The 19,056-nt window shown below is 38.6% G+C and overlaps 1 protein-coding gene across 4 annotated transcripts in view; it reads right to left on the reverse strand.

The window, feature by feature from the left end:
* Positions 1-19,056, reverse strand: part of mtmr4 (myotubularin related protein 4) — a 205,914-nt gene that overhangs the window by 80,635 nt on the left and 106,223 nt on the right. For all 4 annotated transcript variants that reach the window (XM_028806987.2, XM_028806988.2, XM_051930812.1 and 1 more), the window contains 2 exons: positions 5,928-6,044; positions 1,804-1,886 (listed from right to left, as the gene is read on the reverse strand). In XM_028806987.2, the coding sequence (XP_028662820.1) occupies positions 1,804-1,886; positions 5,928-6,044 (200 nt within the window). The remainder of the gene's footprint in view (positions 1-1,803; positions 1,887-5,927; positions 6,045-19,056) is intronic.

Genomic DNA, 19,056 nt, shown 5'->3' on the forward strand with positions numbered 1-19,056 from the left:
GCAGATTTTACATAAATAAATAATGAACGTGCTCGTGCTGGGGATTGGAACAGGTGCGAGTGATCTGCAGAGAAGATAGCTCATCTCCGGGATGGTGCGAGGCAGTCAGCTGTCCATGCGTTGCCTTGCCAGCATGTACAGACGGTCTGATTGTTTCATTATCAACCAGGGCGAGCATCAGGCGATTGCACCTGCGACTGCTCCCCAGCATATAAAAGGGAAGCAAGGGAGAAAAAGAAGTAGACAGAGAACGAAAAGTAGAAGAGCCATGAAAACAGCAGCAGGTGTAGAGGCAGGTCGAGCTAGCCAGCCAGTGTGGGGACGGCAGCACCTTATATGAATTTCACTAAATCATATTCTATGGAATATTGCAATAGACTAAAGCTATATATCACTTACTACAAGCAACCCCTTGTGACAAGCGCTAGAATCATATTGAACATTACACAAATCCTAGGGATCAGCACTTCTTGTGCACATGTCATAGCACATAAGAAGCAGCACTGTTGCAAATAAGCAGTTTAATTATTAGAGAGGGGAAAACTAACAAGTTAATGCAAAACAGCAAAGGATGTTACAATGAACAAGTTAGGTATAAATAACATACTAAAAATTTTAGTGTTTATAAAGTGTGAAAATAAAAACATTGTGACATGACATAGCAGACCATATGGGTTCAGGTACAAAAAGTATGCCACCTTGTGTAATGTAGATACTGCATTACTATGGCTTTACAATGTGTTACATAAAATAGCCAAAATGCATTTATTGAACATTTTGTAAAACAACTAAGTTTTAAAACTGTACTTTAACAGCCTAAAATCTAGCTACATTCTCCCACCGTCATGATCCATCCTAAAAGGACAACTGTCCCTGTGTAACAGGTCACGATCACTTAAGTATTTAGCTACTCCTTCCTGAAGAGCAGTCTATCGGCAACAAAGTGATGCTACTTTAAGAAGAATTAACAACATATATGGAAAGCTTTATAAAAAAAAGTGCTTTTCAAATATTCATCTGATGAAGAGGTTTTCAGCAGTTTAAAATCTATTTAGTACCATGTCACACAGAAGATCACCTGGAATTTCCAGCCTCAAAACATTTGCCATTATTCCGTGGCTACGTGATTTCTTTACAATCACCTTCTGGAAGTACACTGTGATCAATTAGTCTTAAACTACTAATGACTTCACCAGTGTCAACATTATGAAAATCACTTGTTTGTCTAAGCATTTCCAATATACATCATCAATTCATCTCAAATTCGCACAATATGTTAAATGATCTTTTTTTTATAATTGTGTCTGCAAAATTAACTATCCCAGCTCTTAATTTCACATCTAAAGATTTTTGGTATCTTACTTCCTACAATCAGGGAAAAGTAATTAACAGGAAAGTATTAACCAATAGGAACAGATTCAGTCTGTATGTTGTTTCGATTGACAAGAGATGAAACCATCATAAAATGGGTATTTTGAAATAACTAGTGCTGATACTTGGCGAACCACACAGCAGGTGACATTCAAAATGTCCCATTGATAAAACATCTTAAAAACAAGACAAATTTAAAATAAAATTTGATAAAATGCAATATAGGGTAACTGCATAATTGAACCAAAGTTAAATGATGACATTGTATTTCATAAAAATTAAATGATTTACTATGCTTTTTTCACAAATTATTCACAAATCACCATACTTTTTCTATGTTATTATTTCAAAATTTTCATTTGTTTTTATTTTAGTACCAATTAATTTTACAGTAACTTCAGAATAATTAAACTCTAGGTTTGCTTTTATTACCGTATAAGCTTGGAATCTTTGCAAATGATATGCAGCTGGAACATATCCCGACTCTCTACATTTTCAATCAACCTCAGTGGTACCTAGAGAGCATGCAAACAGAAGAAAATAATCAATACATGGACATACTGCAGCAATATAAAAGAGAACTAACAATTTTCAAATTGCATACTATATAAAAAAGAATTTGATGTGTGAGAGAGTATCATGATGGAAACAAATTGAATCCCTTGCTATTAAAAATAATGTCAAAATTATGGCAAGCATGGGCGGAAGAGATTTTTTAAAGAAAGACAACTAAAGTAAGTATCTTTGTAGCAAAGTGGTGATTGGTGATCAGGGCTACGATAGGAGGTGCCATCAGTAAAATTCTTGATCGAGCTGAATCTGGTCACTCAGAAACAAAAAAGGGAAGAAAGGCACTCCTTGCCTTGTATAACACCTCCAAGGGTAGTTTTATTTATTCATATTTTGAGTATAAAAGTACATCCAGAAATATCTCTAAATACTCTGACACTGATGAAGTGCATATTGTACAGATGAAATAAATAACAATTGGGGTTATCCTTAATACACTTAATTTGATTTGTAAAAAACTCACACTTTTTTCCAAACTGCTATGTACAGGTGCTGGTCATAAAATTAGAATATCATGACAAAGTTGATTTATTTCAGTAATTCCATTCAAAAAGTGAAACTTGTATATTAGATTCATTCATTACACACAGACTGATGTATTTCACATGTTTATTTCTTTTAATGTTGATGATTATAACTGACAACTAATGAAAGTCCCAAATTCAGTATCTCAGAAAATTAGAATATCAATTAAGACCAATGCAAAAAAAAGGATTTTTAGAAATGTTGGCCAACTGAAAGGTATGAACATGAAAAGTATGAGCATGTACAGCATTCAGTATTTAGTTGGGGCTCCTTTGGCCTGGATTACTGCAACAATGCGGTGTGGCATGGAGTCAATCAGTCTGTGGCACTGCTCAGGTGTTATGAGAGCCCATGTTGCTCTGATAGTGGCCTTCAGCTCTTCTGAATTGTTGGGTCTGGCGTACTGCATCTTCCTCTTCACAGTACCCCATAGATTTTCTATGGGGTTAAGGTCAGGCAAGTTTGCTGGCCAATCAAGAACAGGGATACCATGGTCCTTAAACCAGGTACTGGTAGCTTTGGCACTGTGTGCAGGTGCCAGGTCCTGTTGGAAAATGAAATCTGCATCTCCATAAAGTTTGTCAGCAGCATGGAGCATGAAGTGCTCTAAAACTTCCTGGTAGAAGGCTGCGTTCACCTTGGACCTCAGAAAACACAATGGACCAACACTAGCAGATGACACGGCACCCCAAACCAGCACTGACTGTGGAAACTTTACACTGGACCTCACGCAACATGGATTCTGTGCCTCTCCTCTCTTCCTCCAGACTCTGGGACCTTGATTTCCAAAGGAAATGCAAAATTTACTTTCATCAGAGAACGTAACTTTGGACCACTCAGCAGCAGTCCAAAGGCGAGACGCTTCTGACGCTGTCTCTTGTTCAAGAGTGGCTTGACACAAGGAATGCGACAGCTGAAACCCATGTCTTGCATACGTCTGTGCGTGGTGGTTCTTGAAGCACTGACTCCAGCTGCAGTCCACTCTTTGTGAATCTCCCCCACATTCTTGAATGGGTTTTGTTTCACAATCCTCTCCAGGGTGCGGTTATCGCTATTGCTTGTACACTTTTTTCTACCACATCTTGTCCTTCCCTTCACCTCTCTATTAATGTGCTTGGACACAGAGCTCTGTGAACAGCCAGCCTCTTTAGCAATGACCTTTTGTGTCTTGCCCTCCTTGTGCAAGGTGTCAATGGTCGTCTTTTGGACAACTGTCAAGTCAGCAGTCTTCCCCATGATTGTGTAGCCTACAGAACTAGTCTGAGAGACCATTTAAAGGCTTTTGCAGGTGTTTTGAGTTAATTAGCTGATTAGAGTGTGGCACCAGGTGTCTTCAATATTGAACCTTTTCACAATATTCTAATTTTCAGAGATACTGAATTTGGGACTTTCATTAGTTGTCAGTTATAATCATCAACATTAAAAGAAATAAACATTTCAAATACATCAGTCTGTGTGTAATGAATGAATCTAATATACAAGTTTCACTTTTTGAATGGAATTACTGAAATAAATCAACTTTGTCATGATATTCAAATTTTATGACCAGCACCTGTAAGTTGTTTTGCCAGAATCTTGCTACAATGTTTATCATAATCTCTCATTTTTCATTCTTCCCATAACCATTAAAAGTAACATTTGGGATACAAATATTTTATAAATTAATAATTTACAAATTATTAATTGTATTATAAATTAATTATAAATCATCCACCTGTACTTGAATATTTTTCACTGATCAAGATCTGTTCTTTATACAAACTATTTCAAACAGTGCTAGTATATAATATACCATAGCTGTATACTGGCCTACTCGCCTAATAATTATTATTCAGGTACAGTAATCCCTCCTCCATCGCGGGGGTTGCGTTCCAGAGCCACCCGCGAAATAAGAAAATCCGCGAAGTAGAAACCATATGTTTATATGGTTATTTTTATATTGTCATGCTTGGGTCACAGATTTGCACAGAAACACAGGAGGTTGTAGAGAGACAGGAACGTTATTCAAACACTGCAAACAAATATTTGTCTCTTTTTCAAAAGTTTAAACTGTGCTCCATGACAAGACAGAGATGACAGTTCTGTCTCACAATTAAAAGAATGCAAACATATCTTCCTCTTCAAAGGAGTGCGCATCAGGAGAACAGACTGTCAGAAACAGAGAGGAAAGCAAACAAATCAATAGGGCTGTTTGGCTTTTAAGTATGCGAAGCATCGCCGGTACAAAGCTGTTGAAGGCGGCAGCTCACACCCCCTCCGTCAGGAGCAGAGAGAGAGAGAGAGAGAGAGAGAGAGAGAGAAAAACAAACAGTCAAAAATCAATACGTGCCCTTTGAGCTTTTAAGTATGCGAAGCACCGTGCAGCATGTCGCTTCACGAAGCAGCTGCACACAGAAGGTAGCAACGTGAAGATAATCTTTCAGCATTTTTAGACGAGCGTCCGTATCGTCTGGGTGTGCGAACGGCCCCCCTGCTCACACCCCCTACGTCAGGATCAGAGAAAGTCAGCGCAAGAGAGAGACAGAAAAGTAAGTTGGGTAGCTTCTCAGCCATCTGCCAATAGCGTCCCTTGTATGAAATCAACTGGGCAAACCAACTGAGGAAGCATGTACCAGAAATTAAAAGACCCATTGTCCTCAGAAATCCGCGAACCAGCGAAAAATCCGCGATATATATTTAAATATGCTTACATATAAAATCCGCGATAGAGTGAAGCCGCGAAAGGCGAAGCGCGATATAGCGAGGGATCACTGTATCATGAATATAAAGTGGCACACTCATTCTTTGGGCTCTTGCTTCTCCCGATCCAAAACTAGACTTAGCAGGTTCAGATATCGATAACACTATTCAACAAAGATTTTGTAACAGAACAGCTTAGATGCATTTTAAAAGTTCTTTTTCATGCCGATTTCAGAAATGTACTCAGATGACAGGTTATGGTGGTGGAGGGCGCAAAGCAAAAACGATAATTGTGTAATATTACGGACAGAAAATGGACTAGTTTGCTAAATTTATTTTTCAGTTGTGTGCTCCTAAGTAGTTGAAGGTTAGTGCAAATGTACACTAAATTTAATTTAATAATTAGTGATCTCAGAGTTCCTATTTCTCCAGAAATAGTTTCCCACCTTCCCTATGGACTTTCCAGTTCAATCAAAAGAGATAATTTCATAACTATGTTCTGGTTTTACCTATTGTGTTTATCCAGTGAGTCATGCCACGCACAATGACGCAAGAAATATCCAAAGGACTTTGCAAATTATTTTAACTATAAATATTTTGATTGTGTACTTAGAAGTCTGTGTAACAAATACATATTCTACAAGTGATGATCACTCAAATTTATCTTTGTTCACTTAACAAGTTAAAGAGTTAAGGCGTACAGAAATATCCATATCAAGGAGTGCCATGTAAAGACCAATTTAATACATGATATTTAAATTACATTACAAATGTTAACTTACATTGATAATAGAATCCTTATATTTGATGTGTAGCCTGTAGTTTGAGATTGCAATAATGGCATCATCAGTACGTCCAAGATACTCTACTCCTTCCCCCTGAAGAACAGGAAATGGAACCTGAAGAAAGAAAAACAAAAAACAAAACATAATTACTGTGTAGAAAAAATAAGATTAGGATAGCCCTGGATTTGTTCCTGCCTTGCGCCCTGTGTTGGCTGGGATTGGCTCCAGCAGACCCCCTGTGAACCTGTGTTAGGATATAGCGGGTTGGAAAATGGATGAATGCATGTATGTACTAGGGAATCCATTCCCGGACGGGTTTATCCATTCCCGGGAATTTGGGAATCCCGGGCTCCCGGGAATGACACAGTGCACGAGCATCTCACATGTGAACGGTTTTAGAGCGAGCGACACTTATTTTTAATAAAACTACTGCAATATGTTGACACCAATAAAAGACTAACCTTAACTACAAGCAGTTCATGCTGTCATATAGGTACATGTATCTAGTTAGTTGCAGTAATAAGAACGTAGAAAGCACAACATGTTGAGCGTGCGGTTGTCCAGGCGAGAGCGCACCTTCGTGCAGAGTATGCCAGCCACTGAGAAAGCACGCTCTGCCTCCACTGAAGTAGGTGGCACAGTCATCAGATACTGATGCACTTGTTCTAAACAATGCCCGCGCTTGCCGTTGCTCTGAAACACCGGCATTTCAGCTTTTACTGATGCATCCAGTTTCTTGTCATCATTCTGTGATGGCAAGTTTCTTAGCACAGATAATGCAGATACAACAGACTGACGCATTGCAATTTCAAGTTTCTGCTCAAAGCTGTCAACAGCACAGACGTCAATGAACTCAGCCCCGTCCCAGCATTCGTTAGCTGCAGAGTGCAGACTCCTCCCAGTCCACTGTGCTCAGTCAGCCGGGAGACTGACTGCTGTTGGTCTGTTGTTGACTGAATTAATCGGCAACACAATACACCGTGGGCCAAAAAAACGTGCCACTTAATTATCTTCAACTATAACTCTTGTTATTTCTTGGTCGATTTTTACACTTTTACACACTATATATGCGAGCTTGGCCGTTCCAGTTTTCCTCGGAATTACAGCAGTTTCATTCCCGGGAATGAAAAATGTCCGGGAATCCCAGGCTCCCGGTAATCGGGAGCCCGGGAATGGATTCCCTAGTATGTACTTATTTTTAAGCCATGTAAGAAGGTCTTGGCAGCTAAACAAATGAGTGACGTGGAATGAGGCTATTTTCTGTCAGTTGCTTTTTAGCAATGTTATGATAATAAAGTAAGTGAAATTACTGCTAAGGGATGGTCTTTTTCTGGTCTATCCAATTTATATACAGCTGAAATATCAGTAATGAAATGTATCATATCCACTCACTACTGTTTAATCCTTTAGTGGTAAATGATACAAGGCTTTACTTAGTTAGGCAGGTTATATGTTGCATTGGCCAAGGACCTTAAAACTCAAGGATGGCAGTTTAATTTCTGCATAAGAACATATTGTGCAACGCTGAGCGGGTTACCTAATCTACCTGTGCTTCAAGACAAAATAAACACATGGAAACAACTGTACTATATCCTAAGGATGCAAGTCACCTTGTATGAATACATCTATGAAATATTCAATCAATTTGGGGTTAGCAACCTTATGAAAGGGGTGAGGGGGGCTTAAGCCTGAATTTTACTATTTTAATGCAATTTACATTACTGTTTACTCTTAAGTGTATTTTTTTCAGTGCAAATCATGCTAAAGGTTTCTGAAAACTTAGATCTGTTATATAATATAAATTTAGAGTACACTACACCACTAACAGTAACACCAGCTTTTATTTCAGATGCTCTGGATACATCATTGAACTAGAGGGAAAATATGAGAGAACTTTAAAGGATGAAAGAGGTGTCAAAGTGTAGGAGCGACACTGCAATAGCAGTGTGCTCCAACTTTCCCCATCAATAGATGAAAAAGTACTCTTTTCAGCAAGAACATCACACCAGTTCCATCAGTGGCATTTTTTTGTCCTAATGAACCGTTGGCACTACCTCCTTTTTATAGGATTTATTAACTCAAGCTTAATTTGATCCCAACAAATCTGTTGTAAGGGCAGAATATACTCGACTTTTTTTTATTAACAAAATAGTCACATCTGAGATGCTGCAAAGACATATAGCATTTTCACCGAGATCTTTCCAGATCTCCTTCAGTAACAAAATATTGTACTTTAAGATTTTGGTACTATACATTAACAATGTACACTTTGTACAATTATACAGGAAGCCCCATGTCCCATGGAATCCTGTAATTTCTGCACATTTCTGTAGCAGTCTATTAACCAAATAATTACAGACTAATTCATGTTTGCAAATACACCCTAACCCACTGACATCAACTCCTGTCCATCAATATTTGTTAATAGTAGTAACAATACAAATAATTTCATTAATAAAAATACTTCTTCTCTCTTGATGAGGCTAACATCTGGGACTAAATAAAACAAAAAAAAATTAGACTCAGTCTTACCAAGCCTAAGGAGAACAAAATTAATTATATGCAAGCAAGCAGGCATGCATATTCTGAAAGTACATTTTCAGGTTGTGCAAGTTTGCAGGAAGCCACTGACTATACTTGCAACAAGGTACACAAAACAGGACCCTGCCCTGAATGCCAGCAGTACATGGACACACCTGCATTCACTCACAAAGGGCCAGTTTAAAAGGTACACCATACTCCACTCAAAAATGAAACTCGTTTCTTATGTTACTTACCCAATACAATTTGTAGTGATGGCTGAGAAAAAAAATGTAACATCATATTTTCATGCAGAACAGAGATTAAAATGATCCTGATACAATGTAGACTAATACAGACTAACACTGGAGAATAGCAAACATCATCTTAATATTCAAGAAACAATTGAAATTACTCATGTAAAATTATTCTGTCATAGGCTTATAACATCTCAAACTCATGAACTTTTACTAAAATATTGTTAAATATGCAATTTCTGGAAAATGTACCTGTGAGCTAAAAACTGAACGTACATCTGACTTGATCGCCCTCACTCCCCTCTCAAACTGGTCATAAGTCCACCCAGTAACAGCTTATTTATTGTCTAACATTGCATTTAACGTCATAAAACGGTACAAATTTCACTGTGAATGAAATGAGAAATGGAAAGTGAAAACATTACCAGTAAGATAATAAACCTTGAACTTGTGCATAGCCGAGATTCTTCAACAAGTGGAAGGTCTTGTCTCCAGTGCAGCTTCACAGCCTACCGCTAAATAATTCCAAGTACTCCAGTAGCGGACACAAATATAAACACAACACCGGGAGGCAAGTCTAGAATTCAAATGCTCATTTGGGTGTGAGCATGTTCCATTTTAGTTCACAAGAGCGTTTTCTGAAAGGAACTTATTTAATAATATTTTAGTAAAAATTCATGTGTTTGAGACGTTAGGAGTATATGACTGGATGACTTCACATGTGGATTATGTGACACAAGTAACATGGGATTTTTTTTTGGATGTTTTGACATTGTTTGCTGTTGTCCAGCATCGGAGTCACCATTGCCTTACATTATATGAGAAACTTTTTTTTATCTCCATTCCTCACAAAAAACATGAGACAATTTTTTCCCTTGCCACCAGTACAAACTACATAGGTTAAATAACACAAGGAAAAATATATTTTTGGGCGGAGTACTCCTTTATAGTAAACCAATCAACTCGATGGCAAATCTTTTATAAAGCAGAGAACTTGAGTCCAAGCTGCCCACACAAACATAAAAACCAGATGCAAAATTTATCCCCAAGGTACACCCACCAGAGATCACATTAGAATCTAAATACAGTAAGGTGGCAGAGTAGTACTTTTATAAACTCAGGTTGCTAGCTATTAACCTAATGCTCTTAAAAGTGAATGGTTTCATTTGTAAATGAGTAGGAATTAAAGTCTTGTACAGCCATGCATAACAAATTCAATGCCCAAATGCATATTTATTTATTAAAAAATAATCTGTTTTAATTAAAAACTTAAAAAATTCACCATACTATGTTTAATTTATATGGAAGCTGGAAAAAAAAAAAAAGGGATAACCCTTATCTCATATGTATGTGAAAATATCTCATAAGTACGGGATGTTTTCACACACATATGGGATGAAGTTAGATTACAAAATTATAAAAGTGGGCTTCTGGGCTACCTAATAACGACTTTACCGAGGCCACAGCACTTCAGTTTGACATCACTTCCGTCTGTTGTAGCGTGGTGATATAAAAAGCAGACAGGTGAACTATAATTTATTAAAGGAGTGTGTGATGGTTTAGGTACATGCTTTATGTTTACAGTTATCAGTCTGCACACTTGTACAGAGCACTTGAGGGAATATAGTGTATGTTTTTCTGGGAAAACAATTTAGCACATACAATTTTCTATCTTGTGCAAACCATTTATATATATTACTGTGCTCACCACGTACTCTCTCTCATGCCTACTACAAGGGATGTTCAAAAAGTTTCCGCACTTTTATATTTTTGTTGGAAATGGTAAAGGCGGGAGGAGTAGTAATTGGGCATTAAAAAGCTGGTACAATGCTGGGAAAATTGCATTGCAAACGAACGCGACTATGTAGAAAAGAGGTGCACTTTGTTTTTGAAGTTCTTAAAGAGTTAAAAAAATGCAGAAATTTTTTAAATGTCCCTCGTACTTACTAAAGCCTACACACCAGGTACTTCAAGGTCGCACCAACTATTGTGTGTGCTACGTACAGTATACATTCAGATGAGCAACAAATACCATTACATGTGACTGTACAGCATTTTCTGAAAACAGGACATATCGCTAAACAGTTTGATGTTTTACTCACACAGTTACATTCCACAGAAATGGATGTTGGCAAGTTTATAAAAGCAAGTTATATGTGGTAGGTCATGGGATCCATTAAGCAGTAGCGATAAGCACAGCACTGCTGTGTAGTAAAAGGAAATGATATTAGTTAGCTAACTACTCACTATCTTACGGCTAGTTTCCTATTTGCACAAGTTATGAAAGGAATTCATATTTCAAATATTGACTGTGTGTGAATACATCTCATATGTATGTGAAGGTATCCTATACATAGATATTTTGAGTTACGTATGAGATAAGGGTTATCCCAAAATTTTTTTCACTGTGCAGTCCAGAGCTTCCGTATATTTATAGGTGGTGCATATGGTGGAGAATTTAATCTTGCAGGATCCTCCAAGGTGAGATGATATGTTTGGCAGGTTGACTGTTCAACGATTTAGGTACATTGTAAATTATCTTTGGACACTTTACAATTAGAAAAGGAATCAGGGGTGCGGAAATCCAACGCCCGACTCGTCCGACACGGGTAAATTGACCATCGGACAAGCGTGTTTTTCTGGTTTCAGTTGTCCGCGAACAAGTGCAATTTTCTGGAGAAAAAAATATTATATGTGCTGTGCAGGGCACATTTTACCACTACTTTCACATTTTAAACATTTGGGTACGTACTTTGTGCGGAAACAAGTCTACTTAGGCATGTTCTTCATGTCTCAAATTGGTCTTCAATATTGTTTACAAAATGACGGCTGATTTTTCAAAGGGGAAGCACTCTTATGGTCTTACATAAGTATTTTACCCTAATATTTACATGCTTGGAGATGCGGTCATTTTTTTCATTCCGATATTACGATGTAATCTGATGATTTTTCATTATAAATCAATAACATTTATATATTACCAGTAACGGCACACTGCACGATAACATGCAGTGAATACACTTGACTTGAGCATTCACAGTTTTCATCCTCTCTCTCTGTACGTTTAGCATCCGTTTGCTCAGAGGTTGATGTGCTTGCTGCTTCCTGAGCAGCTCTTCTTTACTCCACCCTAGCGGCCCGCTGCTTCTCTTCTTTCGATGCATCATTTCACGTTAAAACTGATTTAGTTTTTGTGTTGCAATTACTTAGTATGTTTTCTTTAATTTTTCACTTAAACTGCCACTTAAGTCTTCAATCTGCCTCAAGAATGATTAGTGAAGGTGGTGGGGAATGAGAACGGCTCTCATACGCATGCGTCGCCCTGCTGCGCGGTGCCGAGAGTTGATTCAACAATAAAATAAAAATAAAGAGTAATACAAATCATCACCCCGAAAGCGGATAGTAGACGTCACGTAGTATATGTGTACAAAATTTCAAGTCAAAAGGTGAAATGGTTTGCGAGCTACAGGTGATTTAAAATCCTGGACAGACAAACAGCCAGCCACGGTAGCGTATTATAGGAGAAGATTGATAAAATTGTTTCTATATAAAAATGCAGTCATTTTACTTACAATACAAATGTTTTCACCACATAACAAAGCTTGTTAGGCAGTTAATCTTTCCTGAAATTTGCGTTTTCGTGTAGGTTGTGATATATTGAGGAGTTAAGAAATTTATTGCGTGACATCAATTTTGATGAGCTGTCAATAGATCGTTTTTGATTAGCGAATATTTCATATAAAACAAGTTGGTTTCGCGCTGTCAGTTTATTAAAAATAAAGAAGAAAATATTCTAACGGTTTCCAAAGGTTATGAAATATCTATAAAAATCTTCACTGTAACTGTAGTTAGTGCTGGGCGGTATACCGGTTCATACCGAAAACCGTTTTTTATTTTTTTTAATGATATGGATTTTTCTTATACCGCAACACCGGTTTAAATTGCCTAAACGACGTTTGTAACGTGGCACAGCGGGAAACTGTTTAAGTGGGGACCTTTTTCATTGCTACACCGCTAAACACAGATTTGTTGCACTAGGGCTCTTTTTCACTGCTACACCACCAAATAGTGGGCGGTAGCATAGGTATGCTGCACGGTGAAAATGGATAGACAGCATTCCGAAACTGAACTAAAAGTAAAGTTGAACATGTGATGAACAGAACGACTTTTGCCAAAAAAAAGGAGTCACATCCGTCGCCTGGAGATACTTTAGTTTTTAAAAGGTCAGATGTGTAAATACTGTTTCTATACTACTGGATAATACTGCAGGCCAAGTTGTACTTGTTTTTGTACTTGCTAGTGTATGTTTTGCTTGTATTCATTCTGCGATGTGCTATCGACTCGTTCAGAGATGGGCGCAATTCTGAATGGATGGCATAATTAAACATGTATAACGAAGATATTTTTAAAGTTCTGAACACTCCGTCGGCTAATAACTAGTTTTAATTTCACAAAGACGTTTATCGTGTGGTGATTGGTAATTATCGTGTGGTTTTGGTAGAGAGCAGGAATATCATGAAGTGAATGGATTCTGTGCGGTGATTGCTGCAGGCGCCTGCTCTTAGTGCGGAGGAAGTCAGTTTAAGAAGCGTAGTGATTAACGACTGGGTCGGGGAACACTTAACACAAAGTATTTGATGTGCTGCATTAACTTGTGACGGGGTTTGAGAAAATCTAGTAAATTAAACATTGATTTTAGGATGAAGTTTAGTTTACAACATTCTACTTTAATTATAAAATAAACTGAGAATAAAGTGGAAATGTCGACTTTAATCTTGACATAGTCAACATGTCGAATTTATTCTCGACATAGTTTGTTTTTTTCTTCCGTGTCCATATTTTTTTTCTTCACAGTGGCCCTAATGCGCTTCCATAGGGCTATACCACAAACAGCATTATAAATGCAAGTTGCAGTTTTTATTATTTATGTATATAGCTTAGCTTGAAGCAAGGTCCATATTAATGTAGTTTGCCTAAATGATGGTACAGTTGGTAAGATGTCATCACCAAGATTGCACTTGTTTTATTTTATTTTAATTTGGTGAATACTGTGTAATGCACCTGGGCTTGAAGCCTTGAAGTAATGGTGCAACTATCAATAATACTATTATGTATTTTATTATTATTATTTATTAGTTTAAATATTATGCAGTTTAATGATGGTAAAATTGTTTAAAAAGTCACTTTACCTTGTCAGTGGACAGAGATTGTTAACATTAACAGAAAGTGTAGTTGGTTTACAAAAAATATTTACCCTAAGTTCTTGTCTATAAGCCGGACTCATGTATTAGCCGGAGACCAAAAATCATACGAATTTTTAAAATAAAATCGTATCATAGATAAGCCGGACTCATGGATAAGCCGAACGTACTATAACCTATAACTAATAGAAGGGAGGGAGGTCAGTGGTCTCACTCGCGCCCATTTAATTTCTTTAAGGGGGGAGAGTGTGAGATATTGCCGTCTCTCTCACTCCCCGCATGGCGCGGTTGGAGCGGCCGGAGCGCGTTCTTTCTGCTCTGGGCGTCGCCGAGTCAACACGAGCGCGTAGCGGTCATTTAAATTGTGATTTTATATGTAAGCATATTTAAATATATATCGCGGATTTCTGCGGACAATGGGTCTTTTAATTTCTGGTACATGCTTCCTCAGTTGGTTTGCCCAGTTGATTTCATACAAGGGACGCTATTGGCAGATGGCTGAGAAGCTATCCAGCTTACTTTCTCTCTCTCTCTCTCTCTCTCTCTCTCTTGCGCTGACGTAGGGGGGTGTGAGCAGGGGGGCTGTGTGCAGCTGCTTCCTGAAAGAAATGCTGCACGGAGCTTCGCATACTTAAAAGCTCAAAGGGCACGTATTGATTTTTTTTATCTGTCTCTCTCTAGCTCTCTCTCTCTCTCTCTCTTCCTCTCTCTTCCTGCTCCTGACAGAGGGGGTGTGAGCTGCCGCCTTCAACAGCTTTGTACCGGCGGTGCTTCGCATACTTAAAAGCCAAAAAACCCTATTGATTTTTTTTTTGACTGCTTGCTTTGCACTCCTTTGAAAAGGAAGATATGTTTGCATTCTTTTAATTGTGAGACAGAACTGTCATCTCTGTCTTGTCATGGAGCACAGTTTAAACTTTTGAAAAAGAGACAAATGTTTGTTTGCAGTGTTTGAATAACGTTCCTGTCTCTCTACAACCTCCTGTGTTTCTGCGCAAATCTGTGACCCAAGCATGACAATATAAAAATAACCATATAAACATATGGTTTCTACTTCGCGGATATTCTTATTTCGCGGGTGGCTCTGGAACGCAACCCCCGCGATGGATGTATAAGCCGGACTTATGTATAAGCCGATATTCTATTTTTTCATTTTCACAACTTTTTTCCTTAGATAAGCCGCGGCTTATTGACAAGAACTTAGGGTACTATTTATTCCTTTTCTAAGACGTGTTCAGTGCAATCCAACTTCTGACAAACACCTCTGGATATTTTATTAAGTCTAAATGCCTCTTTGGATGGTTGAAAATATGTTGTCAAAATCATAGTTTAAGCTTTTGCAAAATTTGTTCAATTAAAGGTTCTATATTTTGACTGCATCTGTCATGCAATGTGATTCCTTCTCTTTAGTGCCACCCCCTTGAAAACTATAACTTTATGGGGCCATGCAAACCTGGATTAATACTTGTGTGCACATTAAAATGTCTTTTTGTACGATGTACAATTCTCATAACAGTCTAACAGGTTATTCTTAGCCAGTCTACTGCAGTAATTGCAGTGGAAAATGTGGTTAACATCCACTCATGCATGGGGAAAAAAATACTGTCTAATACCGTGAAACCGGCAGAATTTAGAAAAATACCGTGATATAGAATTTGTCATACCGCCCACCTCTAACTGTAGTGTGTGAAACAGAACTAGTGTAGCTATAATGAAGGCATTGTTTATTAGTGAGTTAAAATGATAAGGGAATCTTTTATATAATGTTCTAGAGCAAGGTGGCAAAATACTACTCCCTGAAAGAACTTTTTTTCAGTTTTAAAATGGAAGGCAGTTTTGGTATCAATAAAAGAGATCAGAAAAAAATAAACTATTTTTCACTTTTGTTATTTGTTTATGGGCAAGTGAATTTTCTAAGTTTACTTGTCCGTGGACAAGTAGAAAAAAATTTGATTTCCACACCCCTGGGAATCAATTTATTGCAGGGCTCAGCTGGCATATATTCATAAATATAATTTTCACATTAGTTTACTCTACCAGAAAACAGAAGAGGTGATACTGACCATTTCATCACTTAGACGAAGATTTGTGTTAGAACAGACATACTTTATATTAATAACAACTACAATAAAAATACACCATTTAAACAAAACATTCAAGAAAATTACATATTTTTATAAAAGCTCTTACATTAGAAAAAGTGTTACTTTACTTGCAACTATACTTCAATTACTAAAGGACAACCGTAAAAATTATGTAATAAAAACGGTGTATTTAAAAAACAGTGTAAAGAGTAACTAATGGAATACATTGAATAAATATATTAAGAGGCTAAAGTTGGCATTTCTGTCAAGTGATTCAGGTCTATGACTTAAGAAGTACCATATTTTAACTCTTAAGCAAAAACAGGAGGATGATTTATTTTACTGCAGCTATATAAAGTCAAGAACATGTATGAATCAACCATCTATATATATATAATTCACTAAGCCAGGAGACAAGTAGCCGACCATGGAAAGCACGCCGGAAGGGGCGTGGATTCACTAAACCGCCGACAAGTAAGACACCAATGGCGCACGCAGGAAGGAGCCACGCCCACCAACTCTTAGACCATTGGATACGACGAAAAAAATCAGTCATGCCCACCAACTCGGACGCGACGCCTCGAAAAACATGCCGTCATTTCTGTTTGTCTGTGCCACATTCCACTTGCAGCTCTGAGCTACGTTGACTTTTCATTAGTCAACCTCAGTGGAATCTTGGTTCACACAGAGGCAGCGCGAGAGAGAGACAGAGGCACACACAGGCAGCACGTGAGAGACAGCCGCGCGCGCACACACACACACACACACACAGAGGCAACGCCCGCCTCGAAAAACATGCCGTCATTTCTGTTTGTCTGTGCCACATTCCACTTGAGCTACGTTGACTTTTCATTAGTCAACCTCAATGGAATCTTGGTTCACACAAAGGCAGCGCAAGAGAGAGCCGCGCACGCACACACACACACACAGAGGCAACGCCAGAGAGAAACAGAGGCATACACAGACGCACACACACACAGAGGCAGCGCAAGAGAGAGAGCCGCGCGCGCACACACACATACACATACCACAGGATCACCTGTGACATTGCCTTCACATTGTTTTCCTTTTATTTATAATCCTGTTGAGCACATCAGACTCCCAGCAAACAACACTGAATAATCAATAGCTCCAACTACTTTGCCCGCCCCCACTCCTCACCTGAGTCGGTTTCGTCTCTGTTCAGCAGTGTTTGCCAAACTCGGTCCTGGTGAACCCCTGTGGTTGCAGGGTTTTGTTCCAACCAGATTCCTAATCATTAATGCCGGTGAAACTCATCCGGGATAAGTCGGTTTTTCAAACGCAGCCGTGTAGCAGATTAGTCTAGCAAGATGTAATAATCCCAGATGAATGCGCGGCCTCGCGCTGAGTGAAAAGCCAATATATATTGAGTCTACAAAACATGATCACCAAGTCTTTGATAAAAGAACGGGCGCATTTTTTTCACACAAGCTGAGTGGGTGGGTGTTAGTTAATTAGCAACTGGAAGGATTAAAAAAACATTGAAAAAGCGGCGCGGATTGGTTTGCAGCGTGTAAACAGTTTGTTTGTCGTGGATAATTTCCTATCCACAAAGGGACAAACCGGGAAGTGAACCCACAATGTTCCACAATGCACCGGGCCACATGTTCATTTTTTCCCCTGTGCTTAAAAGACATTAAAAAACTGTTTCTCAACTGTGACTCCCGAACAACTCAGTACGCGAAAAGCGGCCAGAATCGCAAACAACAATGAAAACTCTACGTGACTCACAGGTAGTGATGTGCCGTTCTATACTAAGGTTTCGACACTGTGTCGAGCTTTCAAAGCACTGCAGATTTTAATACTTGATCGAATAATGACATCTGTGATTTGAGGATTTCACATTTTCTTTCTCAAATGTGCTTACCTATATCATGGCAAAGTACAGGGATAAACCTTTATTTTCTGTCTACTCCGTTTTAATTAAGACAGACCAAACAAAACATTTAAGGCTATTAAATGTGATCTCAAGAAAAGATCAGGGTTAATTATAATACTAATATTGAATGTGAGCTATGGACCCGCTATACCACAGGAACACATTGCCTTCGAGCCTGCTCTCGCTCACTCTAACGTACCGGCTTTCTCTCTCTCTCCTCACTCGCTCACACACTGCACAGGGGAGAAATGCCCAAAGCACGAGTCTACACTGTGAGTGCGATGATTATTTATTTAAAAATGGGCTTTTGAAGGGGAGCTGTGGACCCGCTATACCACAGGATCACCTGTGACATTGCCTTCACATTGTTTTCCTTTTATTTATAATCCTGTTGAGCAGATCAGACACCCAGGCAAACGAACACTGAATAATCAATAGCTCCAACTACTTTGCCCGCCCCCACTCCTCACCTGAGTCGGTTTCGTCTCTGTTCAGCAGTGTTTGCTAAACTCGGTCCTGGTGAACCCCTGTGGCTGCAGGGTTTTGTTCCAACCAGATTCCTAATCATTAATGCCGGTGAAACTCATCCGGGATAAATCGGTTTTTCAAACGCAGCCGTGTAGCAGATTAGTCTAGCAAGATGTAATAATCCGAGATGAATGCGCGCCCTCGCACTGAGTGAAAAGCCAATATATATTGAGTCTACAAAACATGATCACCAAGTCTTTGATAAAAGAACGGGCGCATTTTTTTCACACAAGCTGAGTAGGTGGGTGTTAGTTAGTTAATTAGCAACTCGAAGGATTAAAAAACATTGAAAAAGCGGCGCGGATTGGTTTGCAGCGTGTAAAACAGTTTGTTTGTCACGTATAATTTGCTATCCACACAGGGACAAACCGGGAAGTGAACCCACAATCTTCCACGATGCACCGGGCCACATGTTCATTTTTTCCCCTGTGCTTAAAAGACATTAAAAAACTGTTTCTCAACTGTGACTCCCAAACAACTCAGTACGCGAAAAGCGGCCAGAATCGCAAACAGTGATGGGCCGTTCTATACTAAGGTTTCGACACTGTGTTTTTAATACTTGATCGAATGATGACATCTGTGATTTAAGGATTTCACATTTCTTTCTCAAATGTCCTTACCTATATCATGGCAAAG

Source organism: Erpetoichthys calabaricus, chromosome 8, assembly GCF_900747795.2.
Source record: "Erpetoichthys calabaricus chromosome 8, fErpCal1.3, whole genome shotgun sequence".
NCBI lineage: Eukaryota > Metazoa > Chordata > Cladistia > Polypteriformes > Polypteridae > Erpetoichthys > Erpetoichthys calabaricus.